Source organism: Nyctibius grandis, chromosome 3 (assembly GCF_013368605.1).
Source record: "Nyctibius grandis isolate bNycGra1 chromosome 3, bNycGra1.pri, whole genome shotgun sequence".
Classification (NCBI taxonomy): domain Eukaryota; kingdom Metazoa; phylum Chordata; class Aves; order Nyctibiiformes; family Nyctibiidae; genus Nyctibius; species Nyctibius grandis.
Genome location: NC_090660.1, coordinates 77,604,097 through 77,631,526, shown reverse-complemented (window position 1 = coordinate 77,631,526; position 27,430 = coordinate 77,604,097). Strand labels below are relative to the sequence as shown.

The 27,430-nt window shown below is 38.1% G+C and overlaps 1 protein-coding gene across 5 annotated transcripts in view; it reads left to right on the top strand.

The window, feature by feature from the left end:
* Positions 1–27,430, top strand: part of STAU2 (staufen double-stranded RNA binding protein 2) — a 191,174-nt gene that overhangs the window by 66,351 nt on the left and 97,393 nt on the right. For all 5 annotated transcript variants that reach the window (XM_068395679.1, XM_068395676.1, XM_068395678.1 and 2 more), the window contains 5 exons: positions 1,151–1,258; positions 7,165–7,377; positions 10,886–11,023; positions 14,278–14,409; positions 18,419–18,479. In XM_068395679.1, the coding sequence (XP_068251780.1) occupies positions 1,151–1,258; positions 7,165–7,377; positions 10,886–11,023; positions 14,278–14,409; positions 18,419–18,479 (652 nt within the window). The remainder of the gene's footprint in view (positions 1–1,150; positions 1,259–7,164; positions 7,378–10,885; positions 11,024–14,277; positions 14,410–18,418; positions 18,480–27,430) is intronic.

The window sequence follows — 27,430 nt, the reverse complement described above, 5'->3', positions numbered from 1 at the left end:
TTTTGGTCTGCATTATCTTAAAGATTAATATATTAAGAGTTAATGGTAGATAAAAGATGGAGACATTTCATTGTTAATGTGAAGAACCTAATGCTTTTTTAATGTTATTTTATAACTTCAGTATCTGCATTTTGTAGCTGTGCTACTGGCTGAAGATTTAGATCAGACTTTGTTATGTAAGATGGGAACTCTGCAGGAATCCACCTAATTCAGCCCAAGTTTCTTTGATGTTTACCTCCACTAATAAAAAATTAGGAGCCTGGCCAAGGTTACATGGTTGTTGACAGATCCCAGTTTGAAACATTCAGAGCTTTGCAGTTTGAAAGTAGCTGAAAGTGAAACCTCTGAGAACTAAGGAAAGTGTGGCCTGGGGGACTAACACCAAAAGGTAGTGGTTGCAGAAGGCAGTAACTCTGTGACTGATCTCCATGCTGGTGGTTGTCTGAGAAAAATAAGACTTAGCTAAAGTGTAAAGCAAAGCTGAATTGTAGGCAGGATAATGTTTGCGTGTGCCTTTTGTTGTTTTATCTCTTAGCCTCTCTGTTATGTTCCTATGGATAAATAAATAATGTTCTGTGTTGAGCAAGCTGTTCTCTCTCACTACCTTTTCACACTGGTCATAACTCCCAGAGGGAAGTCGCTGGAGGGGCCATTAACCAGCTGGACCTGCTGAGGACACCTGTAACCTGGTGACCCAGTCAAAGTGTGGGGGTGATTCACTTAATTTCTTCTGAGAGAAGTACAGTCTTCTGTACTTTCCAAGAAGTACAGAAGACTTCTTCCTTGCTTGGAAGGGGTGCCCACAGAGAGGCCAAAGATGTTTGATCCTCATGTTCAACACAAGAAGTGTGTGTTCAGATGATTATTATCCATGTCATTAATAAGACTAAAATCCATAGGCGTTATTTTGCCATCTATCATTAATTATAAATTAATGTGTATGTGTTCCTTTATTAAGACGCGTAAGTGCATTATATATGGCTTCACAGTCAGCGAGTGTCTGATAATGGGGTGCTGAGGTGGATGGACAAACACTGATTTACAGCGTGACAGGAGAACCCAAAAGTCTTTGAGAAATTGGGGGGAGAAGCATATTATATCTTTTTATCATGTAAAAATTGTAATATGATTATGTATTCTTCATTTTCAGAATGGAGAAACAGGAAAAGTATCAGAAGAAGATAAAGATGCAAACAAGTCTGAGATCAGTGTAGTATTTGAAATTGCTTTGAAGCGCAATATACCTGTCAGTTTTGAGGTATGTGTTACATATTTATCTGTTTGCTAAGAAAGTATTGAAAAAAGGTGACACTGAAACTCAACACAGTTAAAAATATTAGTACGTTATGAATATGACATTTAAATTCATGCAAATCATAAATAAAAAAAAGTGGTATTGTATCAGAGTCTAAGACACTCAGTTTTTAGTATTAAATTAGATGCTCTTTCAGAAGTATTAGAGACATAAGATTTGGTTGCAAACAAGTGGATGGCAGAAAGACAGTTCAAGCATCTTCTGTATGGTGCTGTGGGATTAGAATGCGTAGCCACACTCAGTCTGATTTGAAATAATCTTCAAGACAGTCGGCCAAAGTCTTTGCTTCAACTGTAGGCATTTGTACACTACAAAAGTTCCCACTGAGACACTTTGCATCTGATGTGCTGTTTTCAGAAAGTCATGGGTATCTTTTTATCTTCCACGCTGTTTGACTCCTTATTTATCTCTGCTTAAGGCTTTATGATTTTTTTTTTTCGATATGATTTTATCTATGAACCTGCTTCTGACACCTTTGTTTACCTTAAGTAATAAAGAATATTTGGAATAGCTCCAATGCTATCAATGAACAAACTATGGGAGAATGAGTGATAGTAACAGGAAAATTTTTCCGATGAGAAAGTTCTTACACAAACTGGTTATAAAAATCTGACGTTATTGTTTCCCCACACACACTTTTTTTTTTTAATGCAGAAAATGCTAATATAAGTGGTTCTTCAAAGTTTTATTTTTCTGCTTTTTGTTTTACATTTAAACTGAGTACATGTGAAGGACGTGGGTAGTGCCTATACTGGTGATGATTATTTTCTCCAGTGCTTTTTCCTTTTGAAGTATAGGCACATATTTGCATGCCAAAATAATAAATTATGCTGTGGCATCCCTTACAGTGTGCTGTATGCAGTTTACTGATGTGTTTGGCCTATATCCTTGAATTGGCCAGTTTCAAATGAGCTATTTGGACCTTCTTAGAAATCTGAGAAATCTCTCAGAAGGTAGGTAAGAGAGCCAAAGACAAAGAATATTGGTTTTGACTAAGGAATTCCTCAGTATATCAAATGGGTATGTGCTTCATGTATATGATGCATATAATATGGACTAATTAGAAAGTTAAGAGAAAGTAAGATCTCGGGGATAAAACTGAGGTGTCTGGAGGTGTTGGTGTATCAATTTACAGCTACCTGGAAAGAACCTAACTCTCATAAGATCAGACATAATGGAAATGCGTGCCTGTGTTTCAGAAAGGAAGCTCATAGTTAACGTTTAAGTTTTCACACATCATTTTCTACCTTAAGTATTTAGACGTATTTGGAATAGTTCCATGCAAATCAATACACTAAAATACAAGGAGATGAATGGTCACGGGTCACAGAATAGCTTGGAGGTTGGAAAGAAAAGAGGGATAGTGCTTTGAATGTCTTCTTAACTGCATTCTTGTGTTTCAGCTTATTTAAGGGAGAGCATTTGTTAAGGAGAGAATGAAGGCAGAGATACTTAGTATGGGAAAAGTCTAATGTGTCACTTGCCAAAGAATGTTAACAACATTGAAAAAAGTCAGTTTCTTGCTCTCCTGACAGGTTTTGTGTTATTTCCTTCCTTTCAATATAAGTTTAGGTGACATTCTTAAATAGAGTTTTGATTGAACTTGGTACTGATTTATATTTCAATAAAACTGCTAAACAATTATGGGTAATCCCCAGGATCTGATGTTTCTAATAGGATTTTATTTACAAATGGTTTTGTGTTATTCCAGGCAGGCATCAAAGCTTTCTCTAGCTTTTTTTTTTTGTAGGATAGCTATAAAATGATCTGCCTTTTCTTCATCTGACAAAGCTTTAGCCAATGTTCCAACAGTGCTGTGTTATGCAACCAAGTAGTGGTAATAAAGATATGTAAAGTTCTATGTAAACATGTCCTCAGAATTGCACAAGGGGTGGAAAATAGGGAGAGCATGCACAACCCCGTGATTTCCTTCTGTCTTTCCTGTTCTGTGTAATATAGCTAGTTTTAATTGCCTAGGAACTTTAGGATGAGTTTTAAGGAATTTCTGTCTATGAAATTGTTAACTAAAAGAAAAGCATTCAATTCTAACAAAGAACAAGCTTTACTCCATACTTCTCACTGATGCATCCTTAGCTAACCTTTATTCATCAACTTTTAAGTCAAAATGCAACTCCTCTAAGGCATTTGTGAGACTCTCAATGCACAGTTTTTAAGGAGGGATACAAAACTGATTGCTGTAGGAGTTGTTAGAATAGCTGTGAAATGGTCATTTTGCTTCTTATTCCCTTTTTGACAGTAGGCTAAAATCTTACTTTGTTTTGGTTCTCTTCCAACATACATGTTTTTTATTCCCGATTTGTCAGTAAGGAGTTGAGTGAGCTTAGAAGATATAACTAAGATCAGCAGCTTCAGGTATTGGAACATGTTGGGATGTTTCAGACTGTCATTTTATTTTCAGTTTTCTTCCTTTAGAATAGCAAATATAATAATATCTTTTTCTCATTCTCAGTATCAGGAATGAGAGGATAGGGTGCCTGAACAAGAAAATTTTCTGCCCCTTTATCCTCTTCCAGTGTTCTGCTGGGAAAAAGAGTTGCAGTATCTTGTGTCCCAGTCTTATCACAGTGAGGCAGAGATTCGATATTTGAACCAGGAACATACTAAATTACTGACTCTGGGAGACTGAGCAAGTTCTCAGCAGAATGTTTCACACCCATCAGGCTCCTGATCTTCTGGGAATTAAGACTTTCAGATTGGATGATTGACATACGGAGTAGCTCTCATTCAAGTTTCACATGACGGTCACCCTTCCTCACTCCAGTTTTAATAAAACATCCAGACTTTTTTTAAAATTTTTTTTTTAAACTGGGAAAATCTGGTATGTCTGCCCGCACAAGCACATGGGAATATATGGGTGTTTTAAAACTTCTAAATAGTCATGGATGTAGGTGACATGTTTTTGTTGACATGGTTTTTGTCTCCTCTATTATTTTTTTTTTGATATCCATTTAATCTTGTTCTAATCTTTTGAATTTTCTACCTGGAGTCTCGTTAATAATTGAAGCAGTGTTGCTCTTTCGTTGCAATTATACTGCTGTTTTTCATTTGTCAGCATGATTCATTAAATTGAGCCAAATTCAGTCTTGATGTAACTTGACCTTAGATGTGTTTTGGCCCCATGTGTTTTCTTTTGCTGGAGTTATTCTTTAAATCAGTGGAACAGAAAAAGAAAAGTGTATTGAACTGTCACCCTTAATCAAATTCTCAGCTTTAAATTAGCCATGATTTGGTCCACGGGTCCTGTCTTTCAACTAAGGAAATAGTTTAACGTACTAATGTATATAGTGTTCTTGGTTAGCAGAGGCTGAATTTCTTTATAGTGTTTTCTGTTCCTAGGCTTACAGCACCACTGTTTGAAATCATGTGGAGTAAAAAGATCTAAAATCTGGGGTTAACCAAAAATGTTGTTAGGTAAATATTTTTTTTGCTACATTACCAAATTTGGATGTTTAGCTTGATCCGGATCCCATCTAACTCCTATGGGGTTCATTCCATTGACAACACAGCCTTTTTTCCATTTACACACTAACAAAGAAACAGTTTTGACTGTTTTCCAGGCAATGATTTACCTTGTGTCACATACTTAAAAGTTTAAAAGATGAAAAACACACCGGAATACATTAGTTTTATATTAAGAAATATGTTTACAGTCATATGAAAATATAATCTGGTTTTGTATTAACATTCTTTTTCATATATATATATTTGTTTGCATTTATATATATATGAGAAAACTTATATAAAACTAATATTTTAGGAACTCAGCAATTATATTTCTTAAGCAAGTTATTTTGTCCTTTTTCATCTGGTCAGTATAGGCATTCTTGTATATTTTATTAATACATCATATTGCATGTAAGTAGAAACACCTATATAATGGTATTAGTAAGACCACATAAAGATTAAGGACCTTAGTAAGGTTAATTTAGTCATGTTTTACAGCCAACGTGTTGTAATGAGTGGATAGCAACGTACAGGGATGGATTAAGATATACCTGCAAAACCGAATGGGAAACACCGCAGTGCGAAGAAGGTGTTCAGCACTGACACGAAGCCTGACTGTGCCTGAGAGCGGGAGATCCTGGCGTGGGCTCGTCCCAGCTCTGGTGCAGGCAGCGCAGCTTCCCCTGGCTCAGCGTGGATCAGTGACTCGAAAGCACCACTGCCTTCTCGCGCGGTGAAGCACTAGTGGGCAACTTTCAAGTGAGGTGATCTTGAGAACGCTTCTGAAGTTATTACCTGGAATCTTAGAGTAGAAACGCTCCTGGACTACAACAAAAAAATCTCATGCTGGCACACACGTCGTCTTATTCTGGGAAAATGCGGGCAAAGTTGTCTGTTAATTTTAATTTTGTGTCTTTTTATTGATATATGCTGCGATAATTGTATTTACTGGGTGAAGTTGCCACAAAAGAGAGCTTAAAAAAGAAATACAAGCCTAAGGAGGCCTCATTACAGTGTAGCAGCAAAACTAAATAATGCAAGGGACATGACCTTGATAAAAAGAACTTTAATACAAAACATGTTGTAATAATATTAAGGTTGAAGGTTTCAGCCCATTAAAAATATAGTTATTCCGCCAAGAAGGCCCTAGCACTTTTACCTCAGGTCCCTTGCACTCAGGCATTACACTTCTTCAACAAATGGTTTGATGTAATTGCACCTACTGAAAAAATGTGTATTTGTATTGATTTTGAAGATAATACAAAGCGGTGCCAGTCAAATGCTTTAATGTCTCCTTATACACATTACATGTAACAAAGATTAAATTAGGTATCTGCTTCCGCCCATCAAACAAAATAACTGAACCTTTTCCCAAATGAGGTCTCTAATTCCTGATAGACATTGTCCAGACCGGTAAACTGTGCATACGTGAAGAGATGGCTATCTTAGCACTTGCAGTGCTGTGATTTGTTGCTGAATGCATCCTAACAAACAGTATAGCCTCCTAAAAGGAAACGTGTGTGTGTGGAAAAATGAAGACAGAAAAAGAGCTGAAGGAAGGTACATGGTTCAGAACTTCATTTTTTTCCATATTACCATAACTTTTAATAGTGGAGAAGTACTTCAAATGGGTTTTCTCACTGTCATCCTGAATAGGTTTGGAAGGGAATGAATAAATGAAACTTTTCAGAACTGATTGGCTTTTGTGTGAGTTATGGTGGCTCTTTTGATAATTCCTTTCAGTACTGTTGGGAGGGACAGCTGTGAGTTGTGAAGGCAAGACTGTGGCAGCCTTTCAAATGTACTGGATATCGCTCTGAGTTGTGTACTGTGGCAGGGTAAGGATTGAAAGCTAGGACAGCATGAAAAGAGAGATCTCTAAGACTGAAGTTTGGGACCATGCATGAACATCCTACATTTTAATGATAATAGAAAAAAGTTATGAACGGGTTGAAGTGATGCCATATAAATATAATTTTGAATATATTTTGTGTAAAGAACTAGTCAAAGCCTGGTGGACCTTCATGAATTGAATTTCTTTAGTATGTGAAGCACCTTGCAAGGAAAAAAACAGCAGCTGTGGTTTGAATATGCATTATTGTTGTGTGTTCTGTTATTGTATAAATCTTTTTGAAAATGTAGGTCTGCTGTATTTTCTGTGAAACACTGAATGTGATGGTTAGATTTACTTTATCTAATTAGCCTTAATTTTCTGTCCTCAAACCTGGTACTGTCGTTAATACTTGTCCAGAATTTATGAAAGGCTGTCTAAGTGCCTTCAGTTAGCAGGAGAACTACATTAGTAGTAAGTATGTTGCAGAAATACAAACATTAAGTTATATTCTTATAGGGTTATTTGACTCAATGTTATTTTTGCTTAAAAGGTGATTAAGGAAAGTGGACCTCCTCACATGAAGAGCTTTGTTACACGAGTTACAGTAGGAGAATTCACTGCAGAAGGAGAAGGCAACAGTAAGAAACTCTCAAAGAAACGTGCTGCAATGGCTGTCCTACAAGAACTTAAGAAACTTCCTCCTCTTCCTGTGATTGAAAAGCCAAAACTTTACTTTAAAAAACGTCCAAAAACAATATTGAAGGTATGTGCCTGTCTTTGACAGAATTAAGCGTGTTTGCTCAGAAAGTAACAGTGTTACTCAGATGTTAAATCAGTCAAGGGTTATTTGTCATTTTCTGTTGATACTGTTACTTGTTTGCCTGTGCTAATATGCCTGCACTTTTTTGAATTCTGAGAACACTGTGCAATTCTCAAACATAATGGCTTGTAAGGTTCTCGGCTTAAGAACTGAGCTTGCATCACTGAAGTCTTCAGGGGTTTGGTTCAAGTCCAGTGGAGGATCAAACCCTCCAAGCAGCTCTGTACAGCCATGTGAATTTTTAGTATCGTCTGGGAGGCCCTACTAGCATATATGGTGGTTCTCTCCCTGGTCTTTCCCCGCTCCCCAGTTTGAAATGGGAGAGAGATATATGAAATAGTAGATATGTGGAGAAATGGTGCACAGTCCAGCTTCCTCCCCTCATGGAGCTAGATTCAGGAGTTTTGTGGCTTCAGCTTCAATTTGTTTTGATTTTTGAAAGATTTGAAAGAAGGCCAAGAGCATGTTGACATCTGAGCCTAGTGTGTCATTTGTTAAGCACCTAAGGCCAATACTTTTTTTGTTTCGTGTGCCTGTGTTTGATAATGCTCTTTAGCTTTCAAATACAGATAGAAAATTGACTGGAGGACTTGCGGACTTTGAACCATCCCTCCATCAAAACACGGCCTATCTCAGAGAATATTGATATGTTTCTTGCCACACTGGTGAGGCTTCCTTTAGAGGCTCTGGATTCTTGTGAGCTCAAGCTTCTTAAATGATGCTTTTATTCTTGCTGGCAGTAGATTTATTGCTACTTCTACAATTCAGTCAGTCTATGGTGACTAGCCCTGGTTTGTCTACTCATCCTAAATTCATACAAAACCAAAGGATCATTTAAAGTAATTAGTTTTCCAGATGCAGCCACATGGTGTCCATATATTTATGAAGCATCACTACCTAGTCTCAGCACTGAACAACTAATCAGATTTACTTGTCATCTGTTCAGTGCAGAAGATGAGGCTTTGGAAGTGGCCAAAATCTGCTACATTTCATTTTATTTTAGGAAGTATTATTTTGTGAGGAAGTAGTTAAACTCTTTGTACATGATTTTCTGTTGTCTGGCATAGTCATTTAGGTATATGTAAGGGCACATTAATAGCCTTTCATACTCATTTTAATCAGTGTAAATAACGGTGGAGAGTCGCTCACTTTCACTGTGGTGTTACAAAGTCACTTTTGCCCTATACTATGCAGATCAGGACCCTTGAGACTAGAATTGCAGGAAAAAACAGGAAACCTTCATGTCCAAAACCTGTGCTTCAGAATATAGTTTTAGGACCTAAATGTCATCTCATTCTCTGTAGTTGCCTCTTGTTAGTTTAAAAAAAAAAATCTTCAGTTTTTCTGAATTATGGTGTTATGTCCACAGCTTGCATTATGTTAGACTGGACAGCATTAGACCAGTATGGCTTGAACTCAGTCCTCATTGATTGTTACATTGATAGATTGTAAAAATAAGTAAATCAGTACTTACTTTAAAAGTATGACCATTAGAAATCTGTATACTCAGTACTCCGAGTGCAGGGTTCTGTAGGAGCAGCCAACAGAAAAGCCATCTAAAATAAGCAAATACTTCAGAGAGTGCAGAACCAGGTGTGGAAAATGTACAAAGGACTTACTTCGTCATCTTCCTCTTTTCATTTGCCTTCAAAACAGAATGAGTGATTTTAAAAAAAAAACTAGGTTGATTAGATACCCAGCTCCTACTGAAATTCTGGGGATCCAATTCTCAAAAACTTCTAGGAAAAAATGAGCATAAAAAATTATTTCATGGAAAACCATCAGCATTAATGCAGCTTTAAAGCTGCAAGATCTGGAAAGGCTATTTGGTCTGGCTATCTCTTTTTGGAAAGTTTTTCTCAAGATGCTAAGGGTATAATAATGTAAAAATCTCTTATATTACCATATACCATACAATCTTATATTGAATTATCCAAAGTTGGCCATGTTAGAAAGAGATGTTAATAGTCAAAATAACGTGGATATGTAGAAGGTTTTTATTTTTTTGAATATCCAAACTTCTGAAATGCTTTCAGTGTGCCCATTTCTTTTAATTTAACCTGCACATGTTTTGAGCATCAAAAAAAGTGACAACAATAACTTCTTTTTATTAGTATATATATTTATGGGGCTGTATCTTATGGCCTGCACTTTATTTAGCCTGCTCTGCATTTTGTCTCTGCCTGGCTTCTTGCCCACACAGCTGCCCTTGTGCGTGACATTGTCTTAATTCTTTCACCTACATCTTCTCTAACAACTTCAGCAGTTTCACTATGTAGGATTTACTGCACAGCTTTCTTAATATAATTATCCCTCACTGGTCTTTGCCTTCAGTTGCTGATCATCTCTTTAGGTTCTGGACCACTTGTTTGTTCTTATTTGAGAAGCTCAAACAAGCATGACTGCTGATCTCTTATCCTGGAAATGGCTCAATAACATAAAACCAATTCTACATTCAAATGCCATTTACATTTGCGAGTTCATTCTTTGTGCTATGGTATATAAATTAGTTAAATATGACTTCAGATAAATTTTTGGGGGTCTTAAATTTCTTTTCCTTAGGATCTGCAAACATACATTTTCATAGCTATTTGCTTTGAGAGAGCATTTGCCATGTGAATAATAACATATTAAAAGGATTTCAGAACTAGTTTGTAAGGACTATAGTTTTTCACCTGTCTCTGTAATCTTGGACAGACCAGTCTCTCGGTCCTTTTGTTTTCCCCCCATCAGATCCATTCCCCCACCAACCATACATTTTGACATGTTATTGTGAGGATTATTATCTGTTAAGCATTTGAAATACTTTGTGGGTGGCTCACAATATGCAACATTTCTAGCCATTGGAGATACTCCTCTCTAGCTTCACTACATGGAAATATTTTGAGGGTGAATTCCTATGACACACAAACAGAGTAAACCTTTTACATCTTTAGTTGCATTGTAGGGTGGAAGGCAGGAGTGCTTAGAAGGCAGGAAGGCTGAGAGAGGCAGCTTCCTTGTTATATAGCAAATCTTTTTTGTCCACATGTAAATCCCACCTCTCCTTAGTATACTGCATGTTCCAGCATTGCAACAACCTGTTTTAAGGGAATAGGGGGAAGGGTCATAGAAAAAGGGCAGTGAAATATAATTGACTGATGAATCTGCTAATTTTCATCCATCCCCATAGGACCTCCATAGATAGATGAGGGTATTAGTAGCTTATAGCTGCTAGGTATGCACACTACCTGCAGCAGTGGCAGACAATGGGTGCATATTTGTTGCCACAGTTTTGAGCTTGAGGATTTGTATCTTCTGTCTCATGATCAGAAGATGTGAAGAAATTTGCTACTTATTCTCTTGAAGGGGGTATTAAAGAGGTAACCCTAGTAAATGATTTATTGAAGCAGAATAATAGTTGTATGGATATATGCTGAAATAATATTTCTTTCTTTTAAACCTGTTTTAGACTGGACCAGAATATGGTCAAGGAATGAATCCCATCAGTCGTCTGGCTCAGATCCAACAGGCCAAAAAGGAGAAGGAGCCAGAGTATGTTCTTCTTTCAGAGAGAGGAATGCCTCGCCGTCGAGAATTTGTTATGCAGGTATCATCTGCTGTCACATTAGAGATAATGCCCTTGCTATGTTATGTTCAAACTCAAGAAAAATGTTGGCATAATATGAAGCTGTTCCCTCTGTGTTTAGCTCTTTGCTTTATGGTCAGTTATATAAGAAGAGTATGAAATACAGTATCAGAAAGCCTGTCTGAACTTTCTTCTTTCTCTTGGTGAAATAAGGGGCAATTAGGTTATGTGCCTTCTAGATGCTTTTCTTGTAGTGATTTTGCATTTTTTATACTCTTCTTGGTTTTATTTCACCTGGTGGTTTCTGTCTTTATCCCTAATGGTTCATGATTTATTTACTTTTAATTGTCTTTTTGAAAAAAATTTTTTTTCTATTGTTGATCAGAGGATTGCAATACAAACAAGTATTCTGAAATATGGATATGAATAGCTCCACATTACCAAGCATTTTGGTTTAAAAAAAGAATGCTGTAAATCTTTTCAGATTTTCAGTTTCTTTGTGGCTTTGTTCATATCTGAAATGCCACAAAAAAAAGAGCCTTCCATCAAGTGTTTTAGCCTGTCCAGTTAAAGGCTCTGGACCTAATACAGAAACAGTAGATCATTAATGTTTCTTTAATTTTTAAATTAAGAATATTCACAAAGATTTGATATAACTCTGATATTTTGTTAGATAGCACAACAGCAGGTTAAGAAAGATTAGGAACAAGAAAGAAATTCTTCTCTCTTGTGTTTTCACTCGGGTAATTTTGTGCTGGAACAATTCAGAACAGCATACCTAAACATGTTTTGACTTGTTGTCTACAAACCACCCCAAAATGTCACTTCTGATCACAAACAGAATTTATGACGTCCCAGCACCTCCTTCTCCAGAAAATTAGTTAATGTTTTCACTTAAGTCTTTAAGTCCCTCCTTCACGTCAATCAAGATAGGCTAGCAATCTTCATTTCCTTGGACCTTAGTGGTCTTTCTTGATGATTTATTATTTTTCCCTCTGAAGCACAAGAAGATACTGGGTTCGTTTTGTTGCAGAATGTGATTTATGAATATAAACTTGGATTTCCAGCTTTTTATGCTTTGTGAAAGTATTTGAAAAAGAGTGATCCTATCACAAGAGCATCCCTTTTCCTTTGCTCAGACACTCGTGGGAGTGTCCACAGTTAGAGATGGTTGTGTGAGGCGTCAGAAGAGGACTGTGTAATGTGGTCCAGTGTTAGAGAGATGGGCTGAGAATTTGCTTTTCCGTTGGAGGAGTCTCAATGATGGCAAAATCTTTGGTTTGAATAAAAAAAAAATCTCAAAAGCAGTAAATACATAGAAGATTCCCTTGTCTAGGAAGACTTGTGAAAGAAAGAGTCAAGGAAATTCCATAGGTCAGTTGCTTTATTATGTATACTTTTAAACATTGTAGCCCCGTTTTTACCCTTTTGTGATATTTTCACACTAAAATCATACTGCTGTTTCTCCAGCCTTCAGGAAGTCTTTGTGGGTTCATTATGAAATACAAAAAACCTTATCAGAATAAAAAGCCTTTGTATAAACTATTTAAACAATGTTTTCATTTAATTTAATTGAATGTGGAAGTAAAATATCCAGAGATAATATGTTCATTTTTATCTGTCACACAAAGAGCAAGTTTAGATGTGATGAAATGGATCCAATTACTTGTCCTGACCACTAGATAAACAGAAGAAAACCTCTGATGACATTAGTTGGTGTTCTGTTACCAAAGTTAATTTCAGAAAGCTCTTTCTCTTTGTAGTCAAGACCTTTAGTCCTTGATAGAGGTTATAATAATAGGTAAACCAGTTTTACAGGTCTGAGAAATAGCAGCACATTGATTTATTGTGAGCTATGTTATAAATTATCATTTTGTCTTGTCCCATTAAAGTGTCTCAATTTTATTGCGTATTAAACTTGTAGCAGATTGTCTATTTTCTAATTGTGATTGTGGAACTGCGTAGAAGATAAGGTTTTTATTTCAAGATTATTAATATTTCTGTCTTAGGTAGACGAATCTTTTTGTTTCATTATATATGTACCTTGAAGGGATATTCGTGATAATCATTATTTATTTACAACCTCTTCTTTCTTTAAGAAAAATTAAAACTTATATGAAAAAATATATATATATGATAATTTGAGGAAAGTGTATAATTATTGAATAACATAAATTACTAAATAACATTTAGTATTTATTTAACAATTGTCTGCCTGTTTTTACAATTTTTTTAAAGCTCCTTCCAGACTGTTTCAGGTCTTTGACCTCTAAGGTTTCTTTTATTCAGATCACCTTGGCTATTTTATTATTTTTATTTTATTTTGGTTTCCTTTTTTACCACACTTTTGAAACCATACGGTATTTTAAGAGAAAATTTGGCAAATAAAGTTGCTTAATGGACAGAATGAAATATAGCTATCAAAGAGCTATGAATATTGCATAAGTGAGTAGCAATGACAATGCTAATATCACAAACCAGACACATACAGCTTCAGGAGTTCAAGAATGGTATCAAACCCAAGGAATAAATTCAAGCCTCGTTCTTTGTGGATATCCATTGTCTATAATTTTTCTTTATTGTGAGGTTTTAATTTCTCCTAGTTTTATGAAAGACATCTTGTTTGTCAGGAACCCTTTGTGCAGTACAGACCACAGGTCCAACAAGGAGCCTTCTTTCCAAAGACTTATTTTGATAAAAGCTTGTCAGGTGTAAGTGCGGTAAAGAAAGCAGCCCCAGCCCCTGTGTTCCTTGCAGTGGATCAAAGGAGGAGGAATGCGAACATGGTTTTCACCTTTTTTTAGAAACCACTCTCATTTAAATCTCCAGGTCATTGTTTGTGTCTCTGTTGTTCTGGATACTGTCCTGATGATGCTGGGGAGCTGCTGCAGGCAACACTCCTGCAAGGACGAGAAAGTCCAGATCCTGTAGTGCTTCCTGAGTTAAGAAAGAGGGGGGAGCAAGAGTGGGGAAGATGTTCAGCAGGGAGAGTGGGGTTGGCACAGAGGCTAGTGGAAGAGAGACACAACTGTGTGTGCACTGAGATACAGAAAAATGTAGCTCGTTGGTGTGAATTTGGGGACCTTCTGAAAAATCTGAACAAGCTCCTCTGTGTGAAGCGGTATTGTAGTCCCCTTCTGCTCTATTCTTACTTTTCCAAGATTGCATCTTCATCAAAAGAGCTGACAGTTGTTGATAGGTCAGCAAGATTATTACATGGTGATATTGAGGAGTCTTGCATTTATCCTGATTAGGATCAATGTTTTCTTTTTAAGGTAAAAGTAGGCAATGAGATTACTACTGGAACAGGCCCAAACAAGAAAATAGCTAAAAGAAATGCAGCAGAAGCAATGTTGCTACAGTTGGGTTACAAAGCCTCTACTCCTCTTCAGGACCAGCCGGAAAAGGTGAGAACCAATTATTATGATGCCCACATTTTACCCTTGTCTAGATTTCTTAGCTATATCAGCTAATCACTTAGTAAGAACAGAAGCTTAAACTCATGCACCCCCTGTTTTAGGAGGTTGCTTGTCAGAGATCAGCCTTCATTTAGCTACAGCTCTATAGCTACAGTTAATAGTAAGTGCAGCCTCTCCTCCCGTAAGAGTAATTAAGAACAGAAGTGTAGTTCCAGAGGATAGTGTGTGTGCAGAAGTGTACATGTGATGTGTGCGCATATTTCTACTTACAAATCAGGATGAATGTGCCTCTTGCTTTTATACAATTTTGGGCATCCATGAGGGGACTGAGAGGAATGATGTTACTTTCATACATGAAGTAGTCATAGTAGTCAGTGATTGTCTTCCCATTGCATATGCACTAAAAGCATTCCAGTAAAATAATAGCCTTTTCAGGTTTGATGACTGAGAAAGAAAATGTGTGTCATGTTTTTCTGTGGAGAAGGAATTACATTTTAAATTTGTATGTGTTGTAGGTATGTATTTCCGTTAGTGACATGCAACTTAGCACTTCTCTCCTGGCTTAAGTTTATTAATGGAAGGTTTTGTAACCAAAATTGAGTGTTAATGTTTTGCCTTTTGTATCCTGAAAAGATATTTGGTAAGGTTTTTGCCTAAGCTGTGGACTCTGAGCAGCTCCTGTCTTATGCAGAGTCACTGCATGTATATATTTTGATCACGGCTTAAATGTTTTCTGTGGCTGCACCAGCTAGGTCAGGTCAACAGAATGTTCTGCTGGGCTTTTCTGGGGACCACATGATGAATCTGAATATAGTATAAATCTGTCTTATATCTTCTGAAGCACCCTTTCTTTTTTTTTCTTCTTCTTCAAAAAAAATATGTATAGAAAGATACTCTTTCTATACGTTCTATACTCCTAGCCAGGAAAAGATAAATGCCATACTGGTTACTTGGCTCCACCTCCTTCTGTTTCTCTCTCCTTTGAGAGGAGCAGCTCCATGTATGCTTTTCACACTCACCTTCACTACATTCTTCACTATATATCTTAGTCATATACAAGTGTGCAATACTATAAACAGAGTACTTGGAGGCTAGATGGTGTGCCTAGCGAGAGCACACTGTGCAGTCATAGCCATTTTAACAAAGGCTTATGACAGAGTGAAATGATAGTTCATTTTCACCACAATGGTGAGACTCTTCTTCTGTAGAAGGTACTTTCTACCAGTTTCAACTTTTTTTTCACTGCCAATTTGGCTAAAGGGCTTTTTGAAAGACAAAGCAAAACAGAAAAGTCAGCTTTTTTTTCTAATAGGAAAACACAGGTTTTCATTCTTGGATTTCAAATTGGCTGAACTATTTTTACTCCGTAATTTTCAGAGACAAAGCTTGAAAAAATTCAGCCCACAACATAGTTGCTTTGGAGAGCTCTACACAGTGGAAACTTGTGGTTGCATTGAAATCCTCAAAAAAAAAGAGGAGTGGCTAAAAAGGGGTGCTGCTGCTTTGTTTCCCTACGTTTATTAAACTGCTGCTTACAAGTGCGTTGTCTTTAAAAAAACAGGTTTAATTACATACGTGCAGACATAGATATCTTAGAATTGATAGAATAGCATGCAACGGCCTAATATTATTCTGAAGAGAATGAGCAAACATGATACTGTATCCAAAAAATGTGAACTACTCAAATTTTATGTAGTGGGAGTATTCAAGATCATAGAACAAATTTTTATAGCTTTGTTGGGGTTAAGGACATAAAATATCTAGAACATCTGGCTTTATCTTCTGTATATAACAGACTGGGCATATTTAGAGCAGATACACAAGTTAGTTTGTGTAGATGAAAGCATTTTAATTCTCAAACTAAACTGTGCTGGAGAAAAGGAAAAATAGCCCTTAGATCTCTACCGATTTGAGCATTGCAAAATTCCTTCCATATAAATTGCACAATAAAGATGTACTGTTAGAAGATTCTTGTTTCTCTCTTTGAATCCAAAATGGGGCCCAGTGTAAATTAACTGACGTATCACATTGGCATCTAAATGGACAATTTTCACTTCTCTTTTCCCTGCCCCCTCATTCCCAGAGTCTTTTCATCCCCTTCCTCCTCCCTTCAAAAAAAAAGCAAAACCAAATTCAGTGTTTTTTCCTTAACCCCAGTGCATAAAATATTACTGTATTCATTGTTTTAATGAAGACCTAAGAGTGTTACAAGAGCCATGCATGGTGCTGATGGCAGCACAGGTAAACAGGTAATTGGGGTAATGTGAAAAAGTAAGGGCTCTGCTCTTTTCTGAGGTAATCCAGTTCCTGGAAGAAATCAGTAATGGTTGTGCAGAGCCCTGAGGAGAGCAATTTGAAAGTGGCCTGGGAGACTTTTTGCAGCTGTCAGAATTTTAGATCTATGGATCAGAATGGAGAGTTGTAATGTCTTCATTTTTTCATGCTTCCATCTTTTCATTTCTTCTTACTACTTTTATTCTCTTAGAGAGGAGAAAACCAGAGTAGATTGCATTCATGTGAGACAGCAGCACTAAGGATAACTTACTGATAGATGAATTCTTGTTAAATTCCCCATCATGATCAAGTTAATAAACAGTAAAAAGAGAGGAATGAGGGGAGCTGGAAATGTTCTCATATTGTACACCGTGCACGTGCTCATTTTCAGATCATGTTACAGATGCACAGTATGGATTCATGACAAAACCATGCTGTTGTAACAGACAGCAATAAATATAAACATATTTATAGATTTCATATTGCTTATTCATTTGAAGAACTGTTGTCTTCCACGTTTTCCAATATATGTATTACCTGCTTCATAATATGAATAGAAGAAGTTATGTGAAATTAAAATGCCTGGAGGTGAGTGACCAACTCTAATACCTATCCTCCCTTTCCACTAAATATCTCCCATTTTTACTGCACATTGCCTAGGCTGAAAGCACGTTGGGATGTACATGATGAGGAAACAACCATTGGAATAGCTGTTTTGCATAGTGTGCTCTTCCCTTCTCTTTCCCAAGGAAAGCATATCATCTAGTAGTCTGCATTACAACATGATAGTAATCTAAACAGTTTTAACGCAACCTCTGAGATGCAGAGGCAGATTTCAGCTGGCTGATCCTCCTTCGCATCTCTTCCGCTGTCCAATCAACCCTGTCTTCCAGAGCAAATGATTACAACTTCCTCATGGCATGTAGACTGCTTTGCTGCGAGGTTTTCTGTTTGCATATAAAATCCCAGTGAAATCTGAAAAGGATCATTTGTTAAACATTCATTGAGCTGGTTGTCAATAGCTCCTAGTTCATGAGGAAGCTTGGGCTTGTGTATCTACGCCTACACGTAAATCTAGAACACTGCCATCTTATTTACTGTGTAGACTTCAGGAATGGCCTCATTTTGGACTTCTGTGTTAATCGCTCCCCTTTTCTGTGTCAGAGTAATACCCAGTGTTAAACATAATAAAATTAATTCGAAGACAATTATCTTCCTCAAAAAAGTCTATATATTAAAATAATGGAAAATTGCAATCTTTTTTTGCTTCCACTTCAGTAACTGGATTCCTAGCAAGTAAATATTTTAAAATAACACCTAAAGTACTTTGTAGTGTTTATGCATTCTTTCATAGGCAGATATTAGGGTCTTCTTGTTTTAGAATGTAATTTCTCTGTTGTCTGTGTATGTTTTCAGTTGAGAGCTGCTTAGAACATTTGATTTTAAGTCTGATTTGGTAACATATTGAGTTGAGCCTAATCCTTGGGGAAACATTTATATTTCAGTGTTAGGCAAGAGTTGTTCATGTTTATTCATGGAGGGTACATTCCTCAAATAACCTACTTTAGACAAAAATTAAGATGTGTTAGCAAAGATTTGTGAGCAGATGTGGCAATCCCAAGTCATCCTTTTTTAGAATCTTTCAACTAAATTTATAAGCATCAATGTTCTGTTTAAGGAGTAGTTTGCTCTTTACTTATTTGTCTTTTTCTACCTGTTTTAGCTTGGAGAAAACAAGAGTTGGAACAGCCAGAATGTGGGGTTTCCTGAGCCAACAAGTAACAGTAAGTATTGCTCTTTAAATTTATATTTATACTTACTTCTCTTTGTTTCTGTAGGATTTGGATTATTCAAGACAATTGAGATGCTTTCTGTAAATATTTTAGGGTTTTTATTGCAATTAGAAGAATTAACTCATGAGTGTCCTCTGTGTGAGTGTAGACATGAATGAGTGCAGGAAGAAGATGATTTTTATTTACTTATTAAATCATTTAATCCTTCAGGTTGTAAGGGATTTTAGAAGGTCAGCTAAACTGCCTGCTCAAAGCAGGGTTGGTACAGAGTTTGGACAAGTTTGCTTATGTCTTTTTCCAGTTCTCCAAGGATGGAAATTCCGTGGCTTCTCTGGGCAGCCCGTTCCAATGCTTAATTATCTTCACATTGTTTTTTTTTTCCTTTTATTCCAGTCAGAACATCTCCTGTTTGTTTATGACTGTCATGTCGTGTTCTTCTGCTACATGCCTCAGTAATGTGCCTGGCTCCATCTTTTTGGCAGCCTCTTCTTAGGTATTGGAAGGCTGCTATCAGGTTCTCCAAAGTCTACCACTGTCCTCTAAGCCTGATCATCCAAACAGATTTTCATCATCTAGTAATTCATCTACCTAGACTCTAACATCCCAGCTTGGATACTAGGGTGCTGTAGGAGACGTGATGTCAAAAGCCTTGCTAAAGCTGATGATATCCACTGCTCTGCATTCATAAATCCAGTCATTTTATCATAAAAGGCAATCAGGTTTTTGAGGCTTTTTTTTTATCCTTGGTAAATTCATGCTGATTGTTCCCAATGGCTTTTTCTCCTTTGTGTGCCCATAAATGGTTTTAAGAGGACTTGCTGCATGATTTTCCCAGAGGCTAAAGTGAGGCTGACCAACAGGTCTTTTTTGATGATGATGATGCCTTTCTCCAGGCATTGGAGACCTCTCCTGATCTCCATGACTTTTTGAAGATAATAGAGAGTGGCCTCCCAATGACATAAGCTGGTTGACTCGGCATGCTGAGATATATCCCATATGGGCTGAAAGTTTCTCAAGAGATCCCTGACTGATCGGTTTCTGCTAGCAGTAATTTCTGTCTTTCTTGAGTCCTGTCTATAGACACGAAGGTCTGGGAGACCTTGTTGGTGAAGACTGACTTTAATTTCACTGTAACAGGTAATGAATAGGACAGGTCTTTTTGACTTCATAACTAGATCTTTGCTGGCTTTTGAATTACTGTTTAGAGTAATCCACAACTAAGGATTGTACTAGAGACAGACATACTTGAGTTTCAGAAACACACATACTGTGTTTCCCTGAGAAGAAGGATGCTACTGGATCTTGGACTTCTTATCAATTGCTTCCTTCCAGCCCTATCATGAATCCCCATCAGTATTTCTAGATGATTTCTGTTTGCATTGTCAAAATCTCTGAGGACATGGCCCGTGAAACATGTGCAAATGTTAACATATTCAAATGTTAACATATTGGAGTTTGGGATGCTCTCTTGTAGCAAAGATATTGATAGATGACATCATGACCATCTACTACATCAACAAGAAAAAACAATGCGTTTCACAGACTTCATCTGGCAAGAAAATTTTGGCAGTTGTACATGTAAATCCAAATCTAGAAGGAGAACACAAAGGCAAAATCACTCAATAGGAGACTAGATCAACAGAAATAATATTTTATACTGTGTATTTTTGTACTGTGCATTCTGAAAATACAGCATTTATTTGTAATGTGTAGGAAGGAACCACAGATTCCTAGGTAGAAAATAGGGGAACATTTTTTGTAGGTTACTTAGCCAACCAGTAAGTTCAGTTGATACCTTCCTACTGAACGGCTCTGTGAAGGGGCCTGTTTTTCTGACCGTGACTGAGGTCAGGGGATTGTAGCATTTGGAGGTGATCTATGCAGTATCACTTGACATTTGTCACCAGTTTTCCATAGGCATGATTGCTTCTTGGAATGCTGTGCTAATGTTTGGTAGGGGGATGATCTGCCAGTACATGTTTAGCTATGAGCACTTTCGCTGCTCTTCCTCTGGTAGAATATTATCTGCTGGTTTCCCACACAGGGAATGCATAAAAAACCCTGAAGAAGCACTAGTATTATTAAGAGTTTTCTCTGTGCACACCCATTGATCTTCCCCTTGGCCTCAGAGTCCAAGATAACCTCAGAGCTTTGTAGTCAAGGAGAACTGAGGAAGTTTGAAGTGTCTTCTCCTTTTGAATGAAAGAAGAGATCACTTGCATGCATGATCTCTCGTGTACCTGTGAGGTGCACATTTTTTAATGTCAGCTCCAAACAAGTTCCAATGTTTGAGATCAAAAATGTCACATCCTTTCAGGCAGGAATATGTTAGTTTATATTTAAGAACAACAGTTATCTACTCGTGTAGAGTCAGCATTATTATGGGAAGTTTTAAGGAGGGCAAATGGAGCGGCTTCCTCCCTTGTATATCCTTGCTTATAAGAGAAATGTACTGTTTGCATTTGTTGTGATCCTAAAACTTAACTTTCAGTGGTCTTGAAAATCTAAGGTAGGTCCTGAGATTGCTGTGTCTACCGTTTGGAAGCTCTTATGCAGATTTCCAGTAATTTTATTCCAGGAAAACAATTGTGTCCTGTTAGGACAATGTACTGTGAATCAGTTTGCTTTTCAAGGCAGATACTCTTTCTTTGTGTGCATAATGCACTATGTCTTCATCTGAAACTGTGTGGAATAAAACTGGAATAGTAAAGCGAAGTTGTATACTTCAGTACAACAAAAACAGAAATTGTAGCAGTTATATATTTTAGTACAGCTGGAGAACAGATTTCATTGTACCCTTATTATGTAGTTCGTTTTTACTGGGAAATACCCTTCGGTCTGTATCCTCCTACGTACTCGATCAATGCATTTTTAGTAGTCCCTATTAAATCCCCCTGAAAATTAACTTCTGTTCCCCTCTATCATGTTACTTTTGCAGCTATCCTTGCAACAAACTTCACTTCCGTTCCTCCTACTCACCGGCAAAGCTTCTTCCCACAGGTTTACTTCTTTACCTTTCCTCTTAATTTCACAATCTTAAAGATGAAACAAGAGGCTATTTGTTTCTTGCTTTGGGATATCTTAGACATTTTTCACAGGTGAAATAACAAGACCGTTGAGTCAGTTTTTACCCTGATGCTTCTGGAAGAGACATTGAGACACTCCGGGCAGACCACAAGCATTTGCAGCCCATACAGGAGATGTTTACAGTCAAGAGAATGCTCGTTTATCTCTCTGGATTTGACTTAAGCAATTACCTACGAAAACAAAACATGAAACAAATAAACAATCCTAATGCAAAGTGCATTTTCTTGGGAACATATTTTGGTTTTATATTTCTGGATGGGGTAATCACAAACATAATACAGTGTGTGTTCTAGGAGAAGCTGCAGATGAGCTATGAATAACAAAAATATATAAAAATAAAAGAAAAAAATAACAGTCTTTTTATATATTATAGTTCTAACAAGGAAAAAATGACCCTAACTCTTTTTATATGTTCCCCACCCTCAATTTTCCATAGTATAGTTTTCCTTTATCTATTTCCAGCAATTTTGAGAGTCACAAAGTAAGTACTGAAAAACTAATAATAAAAAAAAAATTACGTTCAGAGCAATCCTACCTCTCTGTAAAGGACAGGCTCTTTGTTGTTCTTGCCTAACATTTTATTACTAGGGATTCGTGCATGACTTTAGTCTTTGTTCTTCAGAGTACATCTGCTCCTGCTGTTTGTTCACCACCTGAAATCATAATCATTTGTTTATGGCATCACAATTACTTACTGTGAAGATGATTAGATTGTCACCAACAGATGATTATGATTTCAGATGGTAAATGAGCGGCAGGAGCAGATGATCTCCTAAGGAACAAACATACTTGATCTCATGCAATTGTTCTCAGTAAAAAAAAAGTCAATGAGAAAAAAGCAAATAGATATTCAGAAGAGTTTCTTAAATCTGTAATGAGGAAATCTGAGCATTTTTCCATAAATAATAGGTATTTTAGTAGTTTTTAAAATCTATTTAAATAATAAGAGGTTAAGAATATAAGAAATATAAAAAATATGAAAATATATGGTGTTACTGTAAGCCCTAACTATGGTTACATTCAAATTCTTATTTAGATGTTTCTTCACCAGTGTTTTTGGGAGAAAATAAATGCAAAATAAATCATGTATTTGTGAAATTTTGCATACTAATACATCTTCACTTTGGAGGAAACAAAATTTATGTGAACTTCATAGTTCTGGCCCTCACTAGTTTTATAAGGACTTTTTTTTATAGTCCTCTACATGTTTATTTTTCAACTGGGGATTTTGGTGAAGACTTCCAGTAGATAATTTAATACCCCTGTATTTCCATGAACAGTAACTGAAGTCTGCAGTTTGGGAATAAAGTTTTTGATTTGTATTTCAGACATTTTTAATTGGAATTTTTGAGTGTTATATTTTGCTGAAATATTTAATTCTTTTGGGTGTATTTCAAAGGTGATTTGCAGTGGATTGTATGCACTTTTGCTAAGTATTGCTGTTTCATTGGACTTCACTTTTGAATCGCTTCTAAACTTCATCAATTATAATACACTCTTGCTAGGAGTTAGATGGATACATCACTAAACATTTGTTGAATTATTTGTCATTCTGAACAGAAACCACAGTAAGAGGGGTTGACAACACCAATTATTTGATGAAGCACAGGCCACAGAACAGTAGTTTTCCATCTGTTTGGTTTGGGGTGGGTTTTTTTTGTTGTTTTGTGTTTTTTTTAACAAACATACTGTCAGGTGAACATTATACTATCACTGTGTGTTTCAGGGAGCAGTTCCATCAGCTGAGCCACTTGTCTACACTCTATGTATCACAACCTTGGCTAGAGTCTCTTAGAGTAGTTGGTTATGTTTAAATAACACCTTGCCTCTGTAGCTGCTGAGTTGATGTGCTAATTTAAAAAAAAAAAAATTCATCCTATATTCTAGCAAGGGTCTGAGAAAACTAGATTTTTTTTCTAAGATCTTTCTTAAGATCTTAGATCTTTCTAAGATCTTTTTTCTAAAATCTTTCTAGATTTTTTTTCTGAAGACATAGGAAAATTAAATTTAGAAGCAGAGGAATTTTGTCCAATTTTGTTTCTTCCCTGAGTTATTTAAGCTAGGAAATCTATGCTGTATTTGTCATTATTAGTAATTAATGTGTTATTTTTCAGTTTTGTCTAGCAATGAGAATGAGATGATTTATCCAGAATAATACCAATTAAATACAACTTGCATATATTTTTGAAATAGTTGAAAAAACTTCTAAAACCCATAATATTAACAAAACAAGGAAGGGAATGTGGTTGTTTTTTCCTTGCTGTTTTTAGAACTAGTGGAAAAATTCAAATTAGCATTTTTGTGTGTAAGTGGGATTTGGGTACAACTCAGGTGTGTAAGACCACACAAATGATCCTCCTTCTTTCCCCACTTTTCCCCTTTTGAGATGCTCAGTTAGGTGCATAAAGTACTGTAAGTTTCGTATCTTCAGTTGTGATGCTTTCTTTGCTGAGTTTAGAATCATAGAATCATTTTGGTTGGAAAGGACCTTTAAGATCCTCGAGTCCCACCGTTAACCTACCACTGCCAAGTCCACCACTAAACCATGTCCCTAAGCACCACATCTACACGTCTTTTAAATACCTCCAGGGATGGTGACTCCACCACTTCACTGGGCAGCCTGTTCCAATGCTTGACAAACCTTCTGGTGAAGAAATTTTTCCTGATATCCGATCTAAACCTCCCCTGGCACAACTTGAGGCTGTTTCCTCTTGTCCTATCACTTGTTACTTGGGAGAAGAGACCGACACCCACCTCACTACAACCTTCTTTCCAATATTTGTAAAGAGTGATAAGGTCTCCCCTGAGCCTCCTTTTCTCCAAACCAAACAACCACAGTTCCCTCAGCCGCTCCTCATAAGACTGGTGCTCTAGAGCCTTCACCAGCTTCGTTGCCCTTCTTTGGACTCACTCCAACACCTCAATGTCTGTCTTGTAGTGAGGGGCCCAAAACTAAACACAGCGTTTGAGATGCGGCCTCACCAGTGCCAGGTACACTATTTCTGATACAAGCCAGGATGCTGTGGGCCTTCTTGGCCACCTGGGCACACTGCTGGCTCATATCCAGACAGCTATAAATAACACCCCCAGGTCCTTTTCCCCCAGGCAGCTTTCCAGCCACTCTTGCCCAAGCCTGTAGTGTTGCATGGGGTTGTTGTGACCCAAGTGCAGGACCTGACACTTGACCTTGAATCTCATACACTTGGCCTCAGCCCATCGATCCAACCTATCCAGATCCCTCTGCAGAGCCTTCCTACCCTCCAGCAGATCAACACTCCCGCCCAACTTGGTGTCATCTGTGAACTTACTGAGGGTGCACTGGATCCCCTCATTGAGATCATTGATAAAGATATTAAAGAGAACTGGCCCCAGTACTGAGCCCTGGGGAACACCACTTGTGACTGGCCGCCAACTGAATTTAACTCCATTCACCACAACTCTTTGGGCCCAGCCATCCAGCCAGTTTTTTAACCAGAGAAGAGTACACCCTTCCAAGCCACGAGCAGTCAGTTTCTCCAGGAGAATACTGTGGGAAACGGTGTCAAAGGCTTTACTACAGTCTAGGTAGACAACATCCACAGCTTTTCCCTCATCCAGTAAGTGGGTCATCTTGTCATAGAAGGAGATCAGGTTAGTCAGGCAGGACCTGCCTTTCATAAACCCATGCTGAGCGAGCCTGATCACCTGGTTGTCCTGTACGTGCCCCATGATGGCACTCAAGATGATCTGCTCCATAACCTTCCCCAGCACCAAGGTCTGAATGACAGGCCTGTAGCTTCCCAGATCCTCCTTCCGGCCCTTCTTGTAGATGGGCATCACATTTGCTAACCTCCAGTCAACAGGGACCTCTCCGGTTAGCCAGGACTGCTGATAAATGATGGAAAGTAGCTTGGTGAGGACTTCCACCAGCTCACTCAGTACCCTTGGGTGGATCCCATCTGGCCCCATAGACTTGTGTGTGTCTAAGTGGCATAGCAGGTCAGTAACCATTTGCCCTTGGATTATGGGGGCTTCATTCTGCTCCCTGTCCCTGTCTTCCAGCTCAGGGAGCTGGGTACCCAGAGAACAACTGGTCTTACTACTAAAGACTGAGGCAAAGAAGGCATTAAGCACCTCAGCCTTTTCCTCAGCCTTTGTCACTATGTTTCCCCCCACATCCAATAAAGGATGGAGATTCTCCTTAGCCCTCCATTTGTTGCTGATGTATTTATAGAAACATTTTTTATTGTCTTTTACAGCAGTAGCCAGATTAAGTTCTATTTGGGATTTGGCCCTTCTCATTTTCTCCCTGCACAGCGTCACGACATCTTTGTGGTCCTCCTGAGTCACCTGCCCCTTCTTCCAAAGGTCATAAACTCTTTTTTTTTTTTCCTGAGTTCCAGCCAAAGCTCTCTGTTCAGCCAGGCTGGTCTTCTTCCTCACCGGCTTGTCTTTCGGTACATGGGGATGACATGTTCCTGTGCCTTTCAGATTTCCTTCTTGAAGAATGTCCAGCCTTCCTGGACCCCTTTGCCCTTCAGGGCTGCCTCCCAAGGGATTCTGTCAACCAGGCTCCTAAACAGGCCAAAGTCTGCCCTCTGGAAGTCCAAGCTGGCAGTTCTGCTGACACCCCTCCTTACTGCTCCAAGAATCTAAAACTCTATCATTTCGTGATCGCTATGCCCAAGACAGCCTCCAACCATCACATCACCCACAAGTTCTTCCCTGTTCACAAACAAGGGGTCCAGCGGGGTGCCTTCCCTAGTTGGCTCACTCACCAGCTGTGTCAGGATGTTACCTTCCACCCACTCCAGGAACCTCTGAGACTGTTTCCTCTCTGCTGTATTGTATTTCCAGCAGACATCTGGTAAGCTGAAGCCCCTCACGAGAACAAGGGCTAGTGGTTGTGAGACTTCTCCCGGCTGCTTATAGAATATTTCGTCTGCCTGTTCATCCTGGTTGGGTGGTCTGTAAGAGGCTCTCACCACAATATCTGCCTTGCTGGCCTTCGCCCTGATTCTTACCCATAAACACTCAACCCTGTCATCACCATCCTCAAGCTCTAGACAGTCAAAACACTCCCTAACATATAGGGCCACCCCACCGTCTTTCCTACCTTGCCTTGTGAAGGGTTTATAGCCATCCGTTGCAGCACTCCAGTTGTGCGAGTTATACCACCATGTTTCCATGATGGCTGCTATATCGTATTTTTCCTGCTGCACAATGATTTCCAGCTCCTCCTGTTTGTTAGCCATGCTGCGTGCATTGGTGTATATGCACTTCAGTTGGGCTATTGATCCCACCACCTTTTTGAGGGGAGAAGACCTGATTCCTAGGTGACCATTCTCAGGCACTTCCGTGGTTTCTAACCCATCAATAACCCTCATGTCTTTGCTGTCACATGGTTCTCCATCCCCTACCTCCACTGAAGCAGCAGACCAAAGGACCTCAGTAGCACACCGTCCCACAAATATTGGTGTGCTGCCCCCAGCCTTATCTCTAGCGAGCCTGGTTTCATCTCTTTCCCCCTTCAAATCTAGTTTAAAGCCCTTTCGATGAGCCCTGCCAACTGCCTTTGAGACAGGTGTACCCCATCTGTGGCCAGCAAGCCTGGTGTTATGTAGACCGACTTGTGATCATAAGAACCAAAACTGTGCCAGTGACAGGCTCGGAGCCAAGTATTGATCTCCTGGCTCTTCCTGTTTCTTCCCTCAACATTCCCTGAGACTAGAGGGATAGAGGAGAACACTGCTTGTGCTCCTGATCCCTTAACCAGTTGTCGCAAGGCCCTAAAATCTCCCTTGATTGCCCTTGGACATCTTGTCGCAACTTTGTCGCTGCCAACCTGAAAAATCAATAACGGATAATATCTGAGG